Source organism: Trichoderma gamsii (genome assembly GCF_001481775.2).
Source record: "Trichoderma gamsii strain T6085 chromosome Unknown Scaffold_6.2, whole genome shotgun sequence".
Lineage (NCBI taxonomy): Eukaryota > Fungi > Ascomycota > Sordariomycetes > Hypocreales > Hypocreaceae > Trichoderma > Trichoderma gamsii.
In genome coordinates this window covers 316,578-333,755 of record NW_020171343.1, presented here as the reverse complement: position 1 = coordinate 333,755, position 17,178 = coordinate 316,578, and the positions used below count along the sequence as shown (strand labels likewise).

The following is a 17,178-nucleotide window of genomic DNA, read 5'->3' as shown; positions in this document are numbered from 1 at the left end:
TGATACGGCACATGCAGGCACGAGCACTATGAGGTCAGCAGTGGGCTCCTGATCGCGAGCTTCTAGACGAAACGGAGCAGAGCATTGGCCCAGGCCTCAAGAAAAAAATTACCATCAGATTGTTCCTTGCGTCAAGAGCTGGCCCTTCCCGTATTCGACGCTGCAAATGCCTGTCGCTGCCCCTCCAGCCCCTTGATTTCTGGCCAGCTCCACATCGTCGCCATCTCCGGCTGCCAGGGCGCTACGCCTGAGGAACCTGGCCACCCGCCGCACCGCAGGGCCACCGCCCGCCGACGCTGGGCGCGGCTGCAGGTACCCCTCAGGTCACAGCTGTTAGCAGTCCCCCACAAAGCCTTGCTGTGGCATGGCGGTACGTCAGTACCTACAGCAGCTTAGTGCACATTGGTGAGCCTGCAGCCCCTAAAAATGTTCAGTCGAGCGCCCAAGGGCCAGCATTGCCCGCTAATTGGCCCGGCGAGCAGGCCCCGGCACTGTGACAGGAGGCCGAAACGCAGCCCAGCACCACAGGCGAGCGTCTTTGTCCACCCCGTCCCAACTTCAATAACCAACAGCCGGCGCTGTGGCTTTCTCGTCTGTTCTCACTCGCCGCAGGCTATTCCCTTCGTTCTCAGCAATTGCGAGCTCGCAGTGCTTTGGTCTCTGCATCTCCATTCCGCGGGTTCGAATAGGGCAGAACACACGGTTCGTCGTAGGCATTGCTCAGGGCCCTCTTCCTCCTGCCACCCACCCCCCCAAATTCGCATCCTCCCCAAAATAGGTGGCCACTGAAATTTCGGCGACACTCCCCCGGATACCTCCCGCAGATGCTTGCCCAGCCATCTCGACACTCGAGCTTCGACCCCCTTCTTTCTTAGCAACTCTTTCTCCAGTCACTCCTTGGGCCTCTTCAGCCGTCCGCGTCTTTGTGTGCATGTGCGCGCAATCCTCTCGTTGCCGTTCGCTCGTTTCATTGGGAACTACTCACCATCTACCCACACTCGTTTACGTCTCCGACAATCGCATCGTTCCATAGCCGACCTGCGAATACACCACCGCTCATATTCCGCCAGCGAGCGGCTCGCAGTCCGCCATGGCGTTTCTATTCAAGTCCAAGAAGCATCAGGACCGCACGACAACGAGTCGCGACGGCAGTTCAGGCTCCCAGGGGTCCATCCAGAACGCCCCCGGACGCGTGGTGGCCAGAGACGACAAGAACACAGCATTGCAGCGCGCAACGCCCACGGGCAGCCTGCATTCTATCGACAATGACACCAGCACTTCCAGCCCTGATCAGGCCGGCCCAGGCCATGGACGCCGTGCTGGCAGCGTGGACACGCCCCAGACGAGTGATTTGCCAGTGAGTAATGTTGACCTGGAGCTAAATTGAGCTGGCCACTGCATTTCTTGTATCCATATGTGTGTGTTTAGTATGTGACATCTAACACGACGAATAAAAAAAGTTTCGCAACACTCCTCCCGTGAGCAATTCGAACGCTTCGCTTTACCCATGGTCGCAGCGACGATTGACCTATACCTCGTCGCATCCGAGTCCGTTCCCACGATATGGCGCCGCCGTCAACGCAGTCGCTTCAAAAGAAGGAGATGTTTACTTGATGGGTGGCTTGATCAACAGCTCAACAGTCAAGGGCGACCTTTGGATGATTGAGGCTGGTGGTAGTTTGAATTGCTACCCCCTGGCGACCACCGCCGAAGGCCCGGGGCCTCGTGTTGGCCATGCCAGTTTGTTAGTCGGCAACGCTTTCATCGTGTATGGTGGAGACACCAAAATCGACGATAACGATATCTTGGACGAGACACTATATCTACTTAATACTTGTGAGTATTTTATTCCAACCTTGGCAAATCCACGTGAAAGCCTGGCGACGATAGTATCAAGAACCTTTACCAACATCTTTTCTTCCTTGTAGCAACACGGCATTGGTCTCGCGCCTTGCCTGCAGGATCTCGTCCTTCAGGGCGCTACGGCCATTCGGTTAATATTCTAGGCTCCAAGATATACATCTTCGGTGGTCAGGTCGAAGGTTTTTTTATGAATGACCTCTCTGCCTTTGATCTCAACCAGCTACAGTCGCCAGCCAACCGATGGGAGATCCTCATCAAGGCGGAAGCGAACCCAAAGGTACCTGCTGCACGAACGAACCATTCCATTGTGACATTCAACGACAAGATGTTTCTGTATGTTTAGTATTCCTGTCCTATTCCGTGGCTGTCCTTTTTAACCAGTCTTGCTAGGTTTGGTGGCACCAATGGGTTCCAATGGTTTAACGATGTCTGGTGTTACGATTCTGCAGTCAACAAGTGGGCGCAACTGGACTGTATCGGTTATATACCCGCTCCTCGTGAGGGCCACGCTGCCGCTATAGTGGACGATGTCATGTACATTTTCGGCGGAAGAACTGAGGAGGGCACAGACTTGGGCGACCTTGCAGCATTCCGCATCACACAGCGGAGATGGTACACTTTCCAAAATATGGGCCCCTCTCCTTCGCCCCGATCTGGACATAGTATGACAACGGTTGGGAAATCCATTGTAGTGCTTGGTGGAGAGCCTAGCACTGCTTCTCCGTCTACGAACGATCTTGGTATCCTCTATGTCCTGGATACGACTAAGATTCGGTATCCCAATGACGCTCCAGGAGGACCTCAAAGAATACCTCAGGCGCGACGCCCCAGCGATGCGTCGAATCCCAATAGGCAACCGCCAATACGCGATGTGTCCAACGGAGGAGGACCTCCTGATCCCAGAAACGCACCTGGTGGCCCTACCGGCCAGAGAGTCCCTTCAAACGGCATGGAGCCAAATGGCCCGCCAAATCCCGGAGGCCCAAGCTCTCCTCCGCCTGTCGGAGCGCCGCCAAGAGTACCTCCTGGAGGTCCCGGAGGCCCTGGAGGCCCTCCGGGTCCAGGAAACAAAATGCGAGCTGGTTCGACCTCTAGCCCCTCCGGACCGCCACCGCAAGGCCCAACTCCTGCTAAACCAGGTGACCCATCTGCCATAGGACGAGTTCGAGGCGCCTCTGTTGACCGAGCTATGGCGACCGGCTCACCACAGCTGACTTCTGCTCCATCTCCCATAGCTCGCGAGGCCATCCCCGAGGGCGAGGTGCCCACACCCACAGGTGTCAACGCATCAGCTCCAGTCTCTGCGATGGGTAATCCTGCTAATGGGCGACGAACACCAACTACGCCAACACAAGCTACCAGGTCGGGATCTAAACAAGGCTCTTATGGTGAGCCTCCCAGGAATGAGCCTCCCAGGAATGAGCCTCCCAGAGGTGGACCCCCTAGAGGTGAACCCCCTAGAGGTGAACCCCCTAGAGGTGAACCCTCTAGAGGCGAACCCCTTAGAGGCGAACTTCCTAGAGGCGAACCTCCACGAGGCAAAATGCGCCCAGGAAACTCGCCAGGCTCGATTGATGCTACGGGAGAAGGAATGCAGAGGATGGCACCGAATCGACCAACATCACCCACGCATCTTAGCAAGCCGATAAATACTTCATTGAACCGACGCTCATCCGGCCGAAACTCGCAGACAGTCGCGCTTCTCAAAGAGCTTGACTCCGCCCGCAATCGAAATGCGTGGTATGCGTCGGAGCTAGAGCTAGCCAGGAAAGCGGGTTATGTGGCCAACGCGTCCATGGGGCCCGCGCTTGACGGGAAAGCCATTGAAACTTTTGACGATGAAGATCGACCGTTGATCGAGGCACTTCTGGCCATGCGAACGGAACTAGCGAATGTTCAGAACGCTGTGGATAAACAAGCCATTGTTGCTGCTAAGCAGATAGCGGAGGCAGAAAGGCAGCGAGATGTTGCTATTCAGGAAGCCGTCTATGCCAAGGCTAAGCTGGCTGCTCAGAGCGGCGGCAGCCCGTCCAGCACCCCTCAGCCCGATGGCGAGCGCGACGACTCTGGCGCTAGATCGGCAGAGATGAGCAAAAAGCTTGCGTCTGCTCTCAACCACCAAAAGAGTCTTCAAACGCAGCTCGAGTCTGCGAAATCCGAACTTGAAGCCGAGAAAAGGGCCCGGAAGCTCGCTGATGATACATCGGCAGCCGCCCAGAAGCGCATGGTCGAATTGGAGAATTATAAGCAGCAAACGTCTGGTGAGGTCGAGCGTCTGAAAGCAGAGCTTCATTTCTCGCAGCGTGAAGCTCGGGAGCAGTCCGTGGCTAGTGCCGAGGCTGTGGCGTCTTTGGAACTGTTAAAGGTTGAGAAGGAGTCGATTTCAAGGAAGCTTGACGAAATTTCTGATTCATCTAATGGCCGTGAAGAGACGTTTGAATCTCTTAGAGCTGCTATTGAAGCGTCGCAAGATGCCACCGCCCATCTCGAGACAAAACTCGAGGAAGAGCGAACCCAGAGAGAAAAGGTCGAAGGGAAGTTGAGTAAGCTCAAGGCTGAACACGAAGCACGCACAGCAGAGCTGGTTGCCGTGACCCAGCGCCTGCGAGATGCCGAAGAGCTTGCCGAGAAACATGCCACTGAAGCACGGACTCACCGAGAGGCTGTGTTGTCTGGACTTCATAAGCTCACAACTAAAGACGAGGCGAACGCGCATAATCCAGATACTGAGCGTGCTCTTGCACTCCAGAACCAACTGACTGCCGCAAACGCCCTGGTTAAGAAGTATCAGCAGGAAGCTGATGTAGCTGCTGATAGGCTGCGTGGCGCGGAAGAGCGTATTGCCGGCCTCGAACAGTACCAAGAGCAATCTAGCCGAGAAGGCGTCGGTATTCGACGACAGCTTCAGTCAGCTCTGAGGGAAAACCAGAGTCTCCAGGCCGCTCATTCAGATATCAAGAACCAGCTGGCTGCTCAGCAGCTCGAAACGAATGCTATGACCGTGCAGCATAATGCACTCAAAGACATTCTTGTTGAACGAGGCATTAGCCCTACCGGTAGCGCTGTCAGATCTCGTGGCCTCAATAGCCCGCGAACAGGGACCCCCGAGCAGCAGAACCGTCTGCGAGAGCTTGAGTCTCAGCTGGCCAGCATTAGCGCTGCTCATGAAGAAACTAAGCAGACTTTCGCCATGCAGGCCCAAGATTCCGAAACTGCGTATCGTGAGAAGTTATCTCAACTTGAGAGCGATTACCAATCGGCGGTGCACTATGTTAAGGGAACTGAAAAGATGCTGAAGCAGCTCCAGGAGCAATTGACACGCTACAAGACGGAGAATAGCCGCTTGAAATCAGAGGTTGAGGGACTTGAGGAGAGGCTGCAGGCTGGCTTAGACGAGGCTGGCTCTGCTACTTGGGAGAAGGAGCGTGCCGCTTTCCAGGGCAAAATAACTGAGTTGGAGGCCGAATTCCGCGGTTCCGCTTCTCAGCTGGAGAAAAACCTTGAGAGCCTCCAGGCTGAATTGGTGGAGAGCAAGCAGCAACGAGACGAAATTAGTGCAAACCTAAGCACGCAGCGCAAAGAGCTGGAGCAGTTGCAATCGGAAAATGTCCTTCTTGAACAACGTGCTTCTGATGCTGAACAGAAGGTTTCTCTACTACTGGATCAAGTTGAGCACTCTGTTGATACCTACCGCCGTCGTAGTCGGCACGTTGAGGGGATGGTGCCACCAAATGGACTTGGCCACAGTCGCAACGAAAGCTCCGAGGGAGAAAGCATTTATGGAGAGAGCAATATTGGCAATATTGGCAATATTGGCAACAGGAACAGTGCTGCATTGGACAACCTCGCAAGCGAGCTGGAGACTCTTCGAAACCACTGGGAAACAACGAATAAGAATTATCGCTTGAGTACCAACTTTGATTTCGACTCTGCAGCCACTCTACAGCCGGAAGACGAGACTCCTACCATTGGAATGAGCGAGAATCTGGCTGATTGGAGGAGGCGACTTGATTCAGACAACCACCCAGACACCAAACAAGGCTAAGCCAAATCTCTCACGTTTTGGATATCGCTACGTTTGTATGACAATATCTTTCTGCCTGGCCATTTGATTTTATGCCTCACAGACCTCTCCAGAGTTCACTAGTAATGGTCTGCTCTGAAGACGGTTCAGCTATGTTTGGCTCTTTTCCAATAATCTGATGATTATTGCTGCCATCTGATTATACGGCGTTGTTTAATACATGTCACTGAATGCCTACTCCTGATTACTAGCACACCTACACTTCTATTCCTCTTCTCTCCTTAATACGTCTTTTTCTTCCTCTCAGCCAAGACTCGTTTGACTACAAGTCTGGGGTTTCACTTGTTACGATACGATACACATTGACGGCCTGTCGCGTACGGCGCATGCGCTTGCTCTCTCCGGGGAGAGATGTGAATCTGTGGTTTTGTTTTTTCGTTATTTTTTGCAACGCGATATCAAATTTTTATATACAGTTACCTTGCTTTTCTCTCTCTCCATGTATTGCTCCTTTCTGTCGTTTTCTGTTTGCCTTTTTTTTTTCCCAGGCTGTCTTTGACTTTGATGGGGAAAGACGGCATATAGGACTTTGGAGTCCTTTATCCTTTTGTTTGTACAATAATTTGTGGCAGTATACGCGTGTCTTTTTTTTTGTTTCTTTTCTTCTTTTTTACACATGACGGCTGTCTCTCCTGGAGAAAACATCTTTTTCAAATTGTCTGTTGAGAGGGACTGCTTTAAAAAAGAGGGGAAAGCAACATACAAAGAATCATGCAAAAAAAGGGGGGAGAGGGATTTGCTTCTTTTCTTTTCTACTTCTGTTCCCTGTTTTTCTTTTTTGCATGGTTTGGCTTACAATTTTTTTATAACTATATTATCTAAATGATGAGAGATGAATTGCCTGGCCTTATTATATAAATACATTTGTTTATTTGATCCTTGTGCTCCTGACATTTTCTGTCTTCTTCTTCATGTATCGTAAGAGAAAACTCAAACCTAAATTAAGGGCGTTGAGCTATTGTATGGCTTCTATAATTAATAATTCGTCCGCAAACCCTCTATGTACATTTCTGCCTTTCAGACCGGGGAAGTATGAAATAATACTGCGCGATTCCGCTCAACGCTCAAGATGCTGCCTGCCTGCTATTCAAGTAGTTGAAAAAACCAATTCATCCGCCAACAAGACTCGAGCTCTAGTACCTCTGAAAACTACAAAATTATGCTTATTTTACGCCGCAGCCGCCATGATGCGCTTCTGAATTTTCAGGCACCGCCTAAAGCTGAGCTTGGTCCCGTCCTTGGGCATGTGCTCTCCACTGGCGATGCAAAGCACCCTCATCTTGGGATCGTACCGCAGACCCGTAAGCAGCTTGGGCGTGATGAGGAAGTACTGACTCGTGTGCTCGCGGCAGGCAATTTCGACCATGCGCTCGTGGACCATGCGCTCGTTGCGGGGGTCCATGCCCTGATTGATCTCGTCGACGACGCGAAAAGGGGACTGGGCCATGGACTGGAGGGCCATGAGGAAGAAAATGGTGGAGACGGCGCGCTCGCCACCGGATTGGCGATGGGCGTTGAGTTGTTGGAGGGATTCGTTTTCTCTATGAGTTATATTAGTATTTTTCAAAATGCAATATATAGCCGGAAGGAGGGGGGAAAGACGTACCGGAATTTGACCATAATGTCCAAAGCCCATTGGTCAAAATCTTCGGTTTTGTTAACGCGAACCTCACCAGCACAGCTAATCTGCTCAAAGTTGTAGGCGAAAGCGTCGTTGACTTTGGACACCAGAGCATCTAGCTTGGGCTCCCATTTGCCCATCAGATCATCTAGCTGCTCAGTGATGGTGGCAAGCTTGCCGTTTGAAGCGTCCATCTTCTTCGTCAGCTTGGCGATTTCCTGCTCGCGCTTCTCAAACTCTCGAATGACGTTGGGATTGGCTGCATGGATGAGCTCAAGATTGGCCTGCTCGGCAGATATATCCATCTCTATCTCCGCAGCCAGTTTATTTTCGGCCAACGCGGTATATGTATCCTTCTTGTCAGGATTCTCGCTGATAAGTTCTCGAACCTTGTCAGATAGCCCGCGGCCTAATTCTCGGGCTAGAGTAGCTTCATCGGTAGCTTGCTGCACCACGAGCTTTTCTTGTTCAAGCTTCTCCATAATATCAGAGTTGCGAGCTTTGAGGCCCTCAATGTCGGACTTGGCTTCGATAAGTTGTATCTTGGCTTCGATAAGATCGGTATGAGCTTTTCCTATTTGGCTAAGAGCCTCCTGGTGCCGCAGAACAAGCTTGGCTCTTTCCACCACTGCTTTATCCCATTCAAATCCGAGCTCCACGATTCTTTCCCGGGCCTCGCGCATGGCCTGCTCATTCGCTTCTTTGTGTCGCTCCTCAGATTCTAACCCAGTTAGTTGAGCGATCAAAGCCTGTTATAATTGTTCAACAAAACACCAACCTATCTTTTGCGGTATCATCTGCCATCGTGAAAATTCCCTCTGCAGAGCATTCTTCTCCGTCCTTATTTGTTCCTTCAATCATGTTAGCAAGCGATACCGGCATCCAAAATTGAAAATCTATCGGGTCTTACAATTTTCCCTTGTATTTCAGCCTTTTGCTCTTCAAAGGTTCCATTCTTTAGTCTCAACTCTCTGTATTCAACTTTCATGATTTCTGCTTCGCCGGCAACTTCAGTTTGCCGCCTGTTCAACTCAATCTTCTCTTGTGAGTCTACGGGCTGAGAAGTCCAGAATCTTCCAGGCTGTATCCTCTTGGTAACTGTTGTCATGGCACTGGGGCCGTACTCTTTTCGTCGACGAACCAAGTACTGTTGCTTTCCGGCTGCCCACTGGCTTATTCGACCGTGATTGACAAGCTTCTCATACTCATCGTCACTGTGGTCTTTCACCGAGACACCTGATTGATGTAACCTCTTCTCAGCACACAGCATGGCAAGCACTGGCTCAGGGCCGTCCAAGTAGTTCAGGGCAAAGCCATCGAGGCCCAGTGACTGAGCTTCATTGAGAGCAACAGGTGATCTAAAGGCAGCGAGAGGTTGCGAGCAAGTTCTGATGACGACAGATAAACTCATCTCACGGTAGAGCTGGTCGGTCAGTAGCCTGTAGTCATGTTTAGTTTGTGCCGTAAAGCAGAGGAAGTCGTCAGTCTGCAGCAGAGCTTGAACTTGATCCGAGTAGCGTTCGTCCTTAACCGAGCAGCATAGCATAGGTGGTCCAAAGACCTCTTTTTCGAATTTGCCTTGGTTCTCTTGAACCCAACCCCAGGCCGTAGACAGTTCAGGGAAATTTCTTCGCATAAAGTTTAGCTGCTGACCCTCTTGAGTGTCCAGAGACTCTATGTCTGCCTTGAGTGTCCGCAGCTCATCCATCTTCTTTCTCCCATCTTCTTTGACCCTTTCCAGATCAGAATTTAATCGGCGCTGGTCTGCTTCGACTTCTCGTAGATTATGCTCCTCGGCTCGCTACAAAGGAATTCGCTAGTTAGTCAAGAAGGTGGGCGAAATAGAATGTTGAGGGGCTCACAATCTTTTGATTCCACTCGCCCGCACTGAAATCTGACGGCCGGTTTTTCAAATCTGCTAGTAGAGTTGTGATTCTTGATTTTGATGCTGCTACCTCTTTCCTCTTCTCATCAAATCCTGTGCGCTCAGCACCTATCTTATTGGACCACTCTTTGACATCGTCCACCGCAGTGCTTATTTCTTGGGCTAGACTTTGGGCTGCCACCTGAGTATCCTTGACCGCCTTTGCTCTCGATGGGATGGCGGCCTCGATTTCCTGGGCGTAGACCTGTTTCCGGTTGACTGCCTCCAAAGATGGCCCGCTTTCCCGCTCAAGATGCTTCAGTTTGTTCTCTGCCTCTTTTCTGCGCTCCTTTGCGGCCAAGTGGTTGTTGCGCGCCTCCTGGTATTGGGCAATAACCAGTGCACCTTTTAAATTGCTCACTCGCTCCTGGATTTCTTCTCGCTCGCGGATTCTATCCACGTCGGCTTGCAGGCCTTGCTGGCGACTTTGTAGATTCTTCAGTGTTTCGGTATCAGCGTGCACGGCTTCAGCGATGTCCTTCCTGTCCTTGTGATGTTCTTGGAGCTGTCGATGCCATTTCTGCATTTCTTCGGGGGCAGCAGCGCGCAGAGTTTCATGCAGCAACTCCACCGGAGTGCAGGCTGCAAATTCGACAACTCGGTCCTGGGGAAGAAACTGACACAGGTTGTCTACCTGGATCTTGAGCATATGCATCAATGACTGTATCTTCTTATGGGTCGCCTCTTTGCCATTTAACCACCATTTTTGGATATTCTGCTCTCGTCGAATCTGAACTCGAATGACAAAGTTGGACCGATCTTGAGGCCGTTTGTGCAGCTCGATCTCGATCGTTGCCGTATCCTTTCCGTTCTTGACAAATTCTTTGACAGTTCCTGCGCGGCCAAGATGTTTGGGGCTGTATCCAAGCCCTAAACAGATGGCGCAAACCAAGGAACTTTTGCCCGTACCGTTTGGACCGATAACCATGTTGAGATTTGGCCCAGGCAGAAACTCGGCCTTTTCGTACGTCACGAAGTTCTGCACGCTGACCCGGACAATGGCTCCTGGCTGGAAGCTGGAATCGTCTGCTGCAGTATTTCGGCCGCGTCGTTGTTCATCTGCCTCCGATTCGGTGTCTACTCGTCGTCGTTTCGGACTGTCGTCTCCAAATGGTGATCTCTGGTCGTCTGCGCCGCTGTCATCTTCATCCTCAACCCCACGCCGTCGACGGCGCGAGGCGCTGGAACTCATCTCGTCAAATTGGTGATTGAAGAGTCAGAGTCAGAGTGGCACCTAGCGGTGCGGTGATGTTGTGCATTGAAGGCGTTGGCAGAGGCAGATGGCGGGGACCTGTGCGACGCGGTTAGACGCGTCTACGAACCCCCCACCACTTAACGCCAGCTCTTGACTGTGAAGTACCGTAACGATAACTAAGCGCAGAACTCGCTCTATGCGATCACCAACTTTCAGAACATCAGCTTCATTTCTAGCCAAGCATTGCATTGTATTACTGCCTACACTTTGTACCGATGACTTTTTTTTATTTTTCTCCTTCTTTTAAACAAATGTTCACCGTTAGCCACACATGGTAGGGAAAAGAGAACGAGAGAGGCTTGGTAGTAAGTAATGCAGTCTAATAGGAAGAAGCGCTGAGCCTGGTGAAGTCTTAAATAAACACGCCTCTCAAAAAGCGTCAAAACCGCAACACATTGATGCCAGGGACCACGACGCGTATCTGCATGCTCAATTGAAAGCTACCAGTTCCAACAACAAAAATACATTTATTCATGGAGATAAAAAAGGAAAGCGTTGCGTAATCTGGGAATCGAACCCAGGGCTCCCCGACGTTGCTCGGATGGCAACGGAGAATTTTACCACTAAACCAATTACGCTTGATTGAAGATGTTCAGATGCTGGATATATGTGGTCATAAGCCTACTGGACGAATTTTGCTAGCTTCAGCTTTACTTTCGTATCACTAGTATGTCGTTGGTACTATGTGTAGTATCGTGCTTAACGGTGACGCTTGGAGCTGTCTAGCCATCTAATGGGCCCGGCTTTCGATCACTACCTGGGACATGCACACGCTGGAAGTGAGATCGAAATAGTAAAGCAATTCTTTCAAGTTGAAATTTGCCCGACTTGGGCATGAAGGACCGATCGCTGACAGCCGCTGGCTAGTGATTGTCGCTCGCTTAGTCATGTCTCAACCTCATCACTTGCTTGTAGAGTAAATCGCATGCCTTTGTCTTGGTATTCAAAGTTGTTTGGAATTTTGGCATTATGTATACCCTATAGATTCGGAAAATCCATCATACTACTATATATGAAGAGAATTCTGGATGATATATGTATGTTTGGCTGCTTCTCTGAAAGAATGCTGTCAGAAGGTTTCCCTCTGGCTGTTATTTTTCACTTCTATGCGATTGTCACTCGACCGTCCAACTAGAATGATTCCTTCGCCCTTTTTCCGGCCAAGACTTTCACCATGGCAAATTCGACCCTGCGGCAAAACAAAGATCTCCTATAAATAGGATTGTAATTTTGTTCTAGGTTGCCGATACCCCGTGGAACGCGTCTACTCGATCCTACATTACCGCGCCGTAACGCTAATATGTAACGCATCTTTGTATTCAACATGCACAACTGCTGCCAAATAGCAAATGGCCATGTAGTGCGATTCACTGCCGTCCCCCATTATTTAACCAGGCCAAAAAAAAAGAAAAGAAGAAAAGAAGCCATATAAAGCATCCTGGGTAAAGATCTATATTCGCCGTATACCAGCCTTACATCCTTTGCATAGAGAGGCGATTGTGACGCATCGCCTCACTGCCAGATTCCAATGCATAGCATCCATATCAGGAATGTATCGCGATACTCGTCTGGCTGTCTGATCTTGGCTCTTCTTCCTTGTACCGCTCACAAAAACCAAATCTCAGGCGATATCCAAAAGTATCGATTCCTCTGCTCTGCGCTAATCCAGCAAATGACTCAATTCCCACTCTGGATTCAGATGAAATGGCAGCGACTGCGTCAACACCAGATTCCAGCGCCAGCAGTCTCCCTTTTTTCCCACCATGCCTGTCCGCCAGCTGTCCGCCACCGCCAGCAAGCTGCCAGATAATAGGCCGGTGCACGCTACATTCCTTGTTTTTGTATAGCTGGGTTCCATCCACTGCATTCCTGCCCCTCGTCCTTCTTTTTTCATCCTCTCTTTTCTGTGGATTTCGCCTGCCGCGTCTCTTCTTCCTCCCACAGTCTTGGATGCTCTCTGCTGGACGCTTCCTTCTCGTCATCCTTTTGTCTGAACTCTCTCTCCAGCCAGCATTACATTGCCCTTGATATTTGCACACGTATTCCTTAGGATCTCGTTTGTTGCCAATTCTACTACCGATAATCAGCATCTTGCCTCTTCTCAGATTGCTTTCGAGTATTATGTGCTAATCCTACTACACTTCACGGCGATAACCATGGCCGAATATATCTCAAAAACCCGCTCGCCGCTCGTCGAAACTACTAATCGTCCCAACATGCCATACCCAGTCCCGGATTATCAGGGCCACAAGGCACGACCCAATCAGTCCAACAGTGTCCAGTATCCCGGCCAGTATACTAATAACCAGAATACTCGCCGTGATACGCGTGGCCAGGCTGTGGCCTATGATGCCTACAATCCTCCTACTGCACAGAGACCGCAGCAGCCAACAGATGCTGCGAAGCGTCTTTCTCAAGCATCGTATGCGTCCACCTCCAGCAGCCAAAGTCGGAAGAACTACAAAACCCACATTGGACCATGGCAGCTGGGAAAGACTCTGGGCAAAGGCTCTTCGGCTCGAGTACGGCTGTGCCGCCACAGCATCACTCACCAAATGGCGGCCGTGAAAATCGTCAACCGCCGGATGGCGTACCTTGTTCAAGACAGCAGCCTGGCTGCTCTTAGCAAGTGGGACTCGAGTCTTCCTGAAGTTAATGGCGAAATGCGTGTTCCCGTGGCGATTGAGCGCGAGGTTGCCATTCTTAAGCTTATTGAACATCCCAACATCATGAAGCTCTATGATATATGGGAGAATCGCTCTGAAATGTTGGTCCTACTTTTGTTGTCCTCACTGTCCCAATGACGAAAGCTGACTGACATTGGGATTTTAGTTATCTCATTCTTGAGTATATAGATCAAGGCGATCTTTTTACTTTCATCAACTCAAAAGGAAGACTATCCGAAGAAGTGGCTATTTATTTCTTCCGGCAGATGATCAGTGCTATTGCTTACTGCCACTCTTTCAACGTGTGCCACCGCGATTTGAAGCCTGAGAATATTTTGATCACCGCCGACCTGCAGATCAAGATTGCCGACTTCGGTATGGCAGCTCTTCACCAGACAGCTTCTCATCGACTGGCAACAGCTTGCGGCAGCCCCCATTACGCAGCGCCTGAACTTCTCAAGAATCGGCAATATCGGGGAGATAGGGCCGATATCTGGAGCATGGGCGTGATTTTATACGCCATGCTATCCGCGACCCTGCCTTTTGACGATCCCGATCTGCGTGTCATGATGGGCAAAACAAAAAAGGGACAGTATGAGATGCCAAAGTTCCTCAGCCCCGAAGCCGAAGATCTCATCCGCCGCATGCTCCAGGTCAATCCCGACCATCGAATTACCATGAAGCAGATCTGGCAGCATCCGTTGATTCAGCGGTATAATTATCTCGATGATTTCGGCCAGAACACGGGTCAGCCTCCAGATACTCGGAAGGGTTTTCAATATACTCCGATCCCGCAACATCAGATTGACCCCCAACTGCTGCGACAACTACGTTCTCTTTGGCATATGTTTAGTGATGACGACTTGGAGATGAAACTGAGCTGCAAAGAGTAAGTGATGCGTTGTAGCGATATTTCTTTTAGATCAGTGATTCTTTCTACTAACACAATGGAAACCAGAGCAAATGATCAAAAGGCATTTTACTGGCTCCTCCACAACTATCGTGAACAGCAGTTGGAAGATTTCAAGCCAGAACTGTCTCACTCCATGAGCGACTACCATCATCTCAAGCCAAACTCGTGGAAAAAGCGCGTCTCGACATGCCAATTCTACCAGCCTCGAGCCAACGGTCATGGTAGATCTATTTCTCGTTTCACAGTCATTTCCACCACAGCAGAGACAGAGAATGGGACCGTTCAGAGCTACGATCCATACAGAGGCAGCCGAATGCTTAAAGCATGTGGCTCGCAAGCTAGCCACGCGAGAATAACCGTCCATCGAGATGGCGAGATGACTCAAGCATCGCAGTCGGCGAGAAAACGCAGCGCGTCAAATGCTACACGCCGCCCAAGGGCTGCTTCTGTGCGAACGTTTGTGGGCCGACCTCAGTCATCAAGGGGATCAGTGAGCTCTTTGCATAGCAATAGGCAAGGGACGCCGCAAAGACACGGCCACGGCCCAGGTTTGCGGCACAAACGAGGAGTCGATTTTTCGCATGTTCGCAAGCGATCGGCCTCTGCAGTACATATTCAACGGGGCCCTCCTTGTTCGCGAGCAAACTCTATGGCATCAGAAGGCAACTCGCGCCGAATTCCTTCAAGGCCTCGGTCTCCAACACCGGAAATGCCCCAGCTGCCCAACGGCACCTATCCAAAAGCCAAAGGTGAGCCAGCATACAAAGACGCCTCGCTTCTTTTTAATGAAGAGCTGCGCCACTTTAGCAACAATATAGCCAAAGATTGCGATGACGCATTTAGGAGTTCACTCATCGAGGAAGACTCCATTTCTGGATCATTGACAGATATGCATAAGAGGCAGCGTGATTCCACACCATTTTCTTTTACAATTGATACTCCGTCGGAAGCAACCGCACCCACAGAATTCTCATGTATGTCCTGGAGCAGTCGTCCCCTGCCACCACTTCCATTGGAGCCTGGCCCCAAGGCAACTAATGCAAACTCCCGACTAGTTTCGAGAGCAGGAGGGGGAAACATTATGGCAGACCAAGTCAACTTACTGGCCCTACCATTACTGCTTCCAAGCCAATCGGACCGCCGAGTCGTCTCAGCCCCGTATGGCCAGGCTAGTCGCCGGACAGGTACTCTGCCGTGCATCAATGAGAATCCAGGAGGCAACAATATGGCCAACGTTGAGAAGACAAGGATCGTATCCGCGCCACCGCATTCACCGTCGAAGAAGGCAAACCGCCCCATCAGTGGCGTCGAGTATCTGAACCAAGTTGAAAACTCAATCAGAGTTGTCACTTCCCCCACAGCACAAAGCCCAGTCAAAATTCCCGAGCCACTGAATGTGCGAAAGAAGATTACCAACCAAGACTTTGGCGGGTCGCTGAATTACCACATAGAACAGCTAGAAAGTACATTGAGGAACTATGGGCAGCATGAAGAAGATATTTTGCAAGCAGGTACCAATAGCCCAGTGAAGAAGAAGAAATCCTGGTTCAAGAGATCATTCAAGCTCGACTCGGAAGAGACTTTGGTAGAGTCCAAGGATGAGAGGCAGCGAACCGTATCGTGCGAAACTCGCCAATCGGGTTCCAGTTCTGCGACAGCTGCCTCATCTAAGAAGAGAAATTTCAGCTTTCCATTTTGGAAGAGTAACCGAAATAGAGATTCGAAGACGATGGTTGAAGGTAAAGTTGCTGACTTGCTACTGGACAGTTTTTTCGCCTTTTGCAAAAACGGTAGACTAACACTAAACTTCCTTTATAGATCGCCAAAACCGAGATCAAGAAGTGGCCACTACAAAGGCCGGGGCGAAGAAGGAAAAATGGCATCGGTCGTCGTCGGCCGGCAGCCGCAATATTGAGGTTAAGCAGAATTGGCTTACTAGGCTATTCCGTGTCAAGCCTGCGACAAGCTATATTTGCATGACGCTGTCACGCAAACGTGCCCGACAGGAGGTAGCCATCTTGCTGAGAGAGTGGCGTAAGCGCCGATACGGAATTAAGGGTATACAAGTGGATAAGGAACGCAACATCGTCTTTGCGCGAGTTGCAGCTAAGAACTGTGAGTTGCATGCTCTGTAGCTACCTGACGCTGGAACACACCTAACAAGAGACACAGGTTTGAATCTCAAAGAAGTTGCATTTGCTGCAGAGGTAATGACGGTGATTGAGCATGGTAAGAAACAGCCGCTCAGCATCATTCGCTTTACACAGGAGCGTGGTGCCGCGAGCAGCTTCCACAAAGTTGTGGATACCATGCGAATTGTGTTTACCGACCGCAACCTCGTGGTTAAGGACCGAAGCAAGCAAAAGATGATGATCAAGACTCTGAATTCGTAATGGAAGCACTCCTGCGCTTCCTTCTTCATTGCTTGGACGCTTGGGATTGATTCGCCGTGCTGAGACACCTAATAAATGTTTGAAGTCAACTGCATATACGGACAACACGTGGGAAACTTGCTTTCCAAAGGTATACTACGGCTATGGAGAATGCATTCGGACGAATTCGACACTGCATTTGTGCGACAAATTTCACGGCTGTTAATTTTTTTTTTTTCTTATTTCTTTTCAATGGATATTTTCGGATCGAAGAGCAACACTATTCTTTTGAGTGGTGACTTGATATTGCGAGGCAATTGAGATGGGCAAAAGGCGAGGTGAAATGATTAAGGACAAGTTTAATGCTGTTGGATCAAAAACTGGAAAAAAAAAAAAAAAAAAAAATGTAGAGCTCTACACTCTTGGCTCCAATTCTTTTGTACAAGACTTTTGTGGTTTGACGAGGAGGCCGGAATTGGT

General features: G+C 50.3%; 4 protein-coding genes across 4 annotated transcripts; 2 read left to right on the top strand and 2 right to left on the bottom strand.

Moving 5' to 3' along the window:
- Window positions 1-1,090: 1,090 nt before the first annotated feature.
- TGAM01_v202432 (hypothetical protein) lies at window positions 1,091-5,908 on the top strand (the record flags this gene model as incomplete). The annotated part of the gene is made up of 4 exons (XM_018804871.1): window positions 1,091-1,357; window positions 1,461-1,836; window positions 1,929-2,196; window positions 2,254-5,908. The coding sequence occupies 4 exons, from the start codon at window positions 1,091-1,093 to the stop codon at window positions 5,906-5,908; spliced, it is 4,566 nt and encodes a 1,521-aa protein (XP_018661862.1).
- Window positions 5,909-7,115: 1,207 nt separating this feature from the next.
- TGAM01_v202431 (hypothetical protein) lies at window positions 7,116-10,684 on the bottom strand (the record flags this gene model as incomplete). Its single annotated transcript, XM_018804872.1, has 5 exons — window positions 7,116-7,488; window positions 7,554-8,289; window positions 8,347-8,419; window positions 8,479-9,369; window positions 9,431-10,684. The coding sequence occupies 5 exons, from the start codon at window positions 10,682-10,684 to the stop codon at window positions 7,116-7,118; spliced, it is 3,327 nt and encodes a 1,108-aa protein (XP_018661863.1).
- A 42-nt stretch (window positions 10,685-10,726) lies between these two features.
- TGAM01_v202430 (hypothetical protein) lies at window positions 10,727-10,973 on the bottom strand (the record flags this gene model as incomplete). The annotated part of the gene is made up of 2 exons (XM_024548998.1): window positions 10,727-10,896; window positions 10,952-10,973. Coding segments are annotated over 2 exons (192 nt in total), but the record flags the coding sequence as incomplete, so codon positions are not given.
- Window positions 10,974-12,903: 1,930 nt separating this feature from the next.
- TGAM01_v202429 (CAMK/CAMKL/GIN4 protein kinase) lies at window positions 12,904-16,719 on the top strand (the record flags this gene model as incomplete). The annotated part of the gene is made up of 5 exons (XM_018804873.1): window positions 12,904-13,514; window positions 13,580-14,302; window positions 14,372-16,065; window positions 16,145-16,441; window positions 16,499-16,719. 5 exons carry the CDS (start codon window positions 12,904-12,906, stop codon window positions 16,717-16,719), a joined length of 3,546 nt encoding a protein of 1,181 aa, XP_018661864.1.
- Window positions 16,720-17,178: the final 459 nt, after the last annotated feature.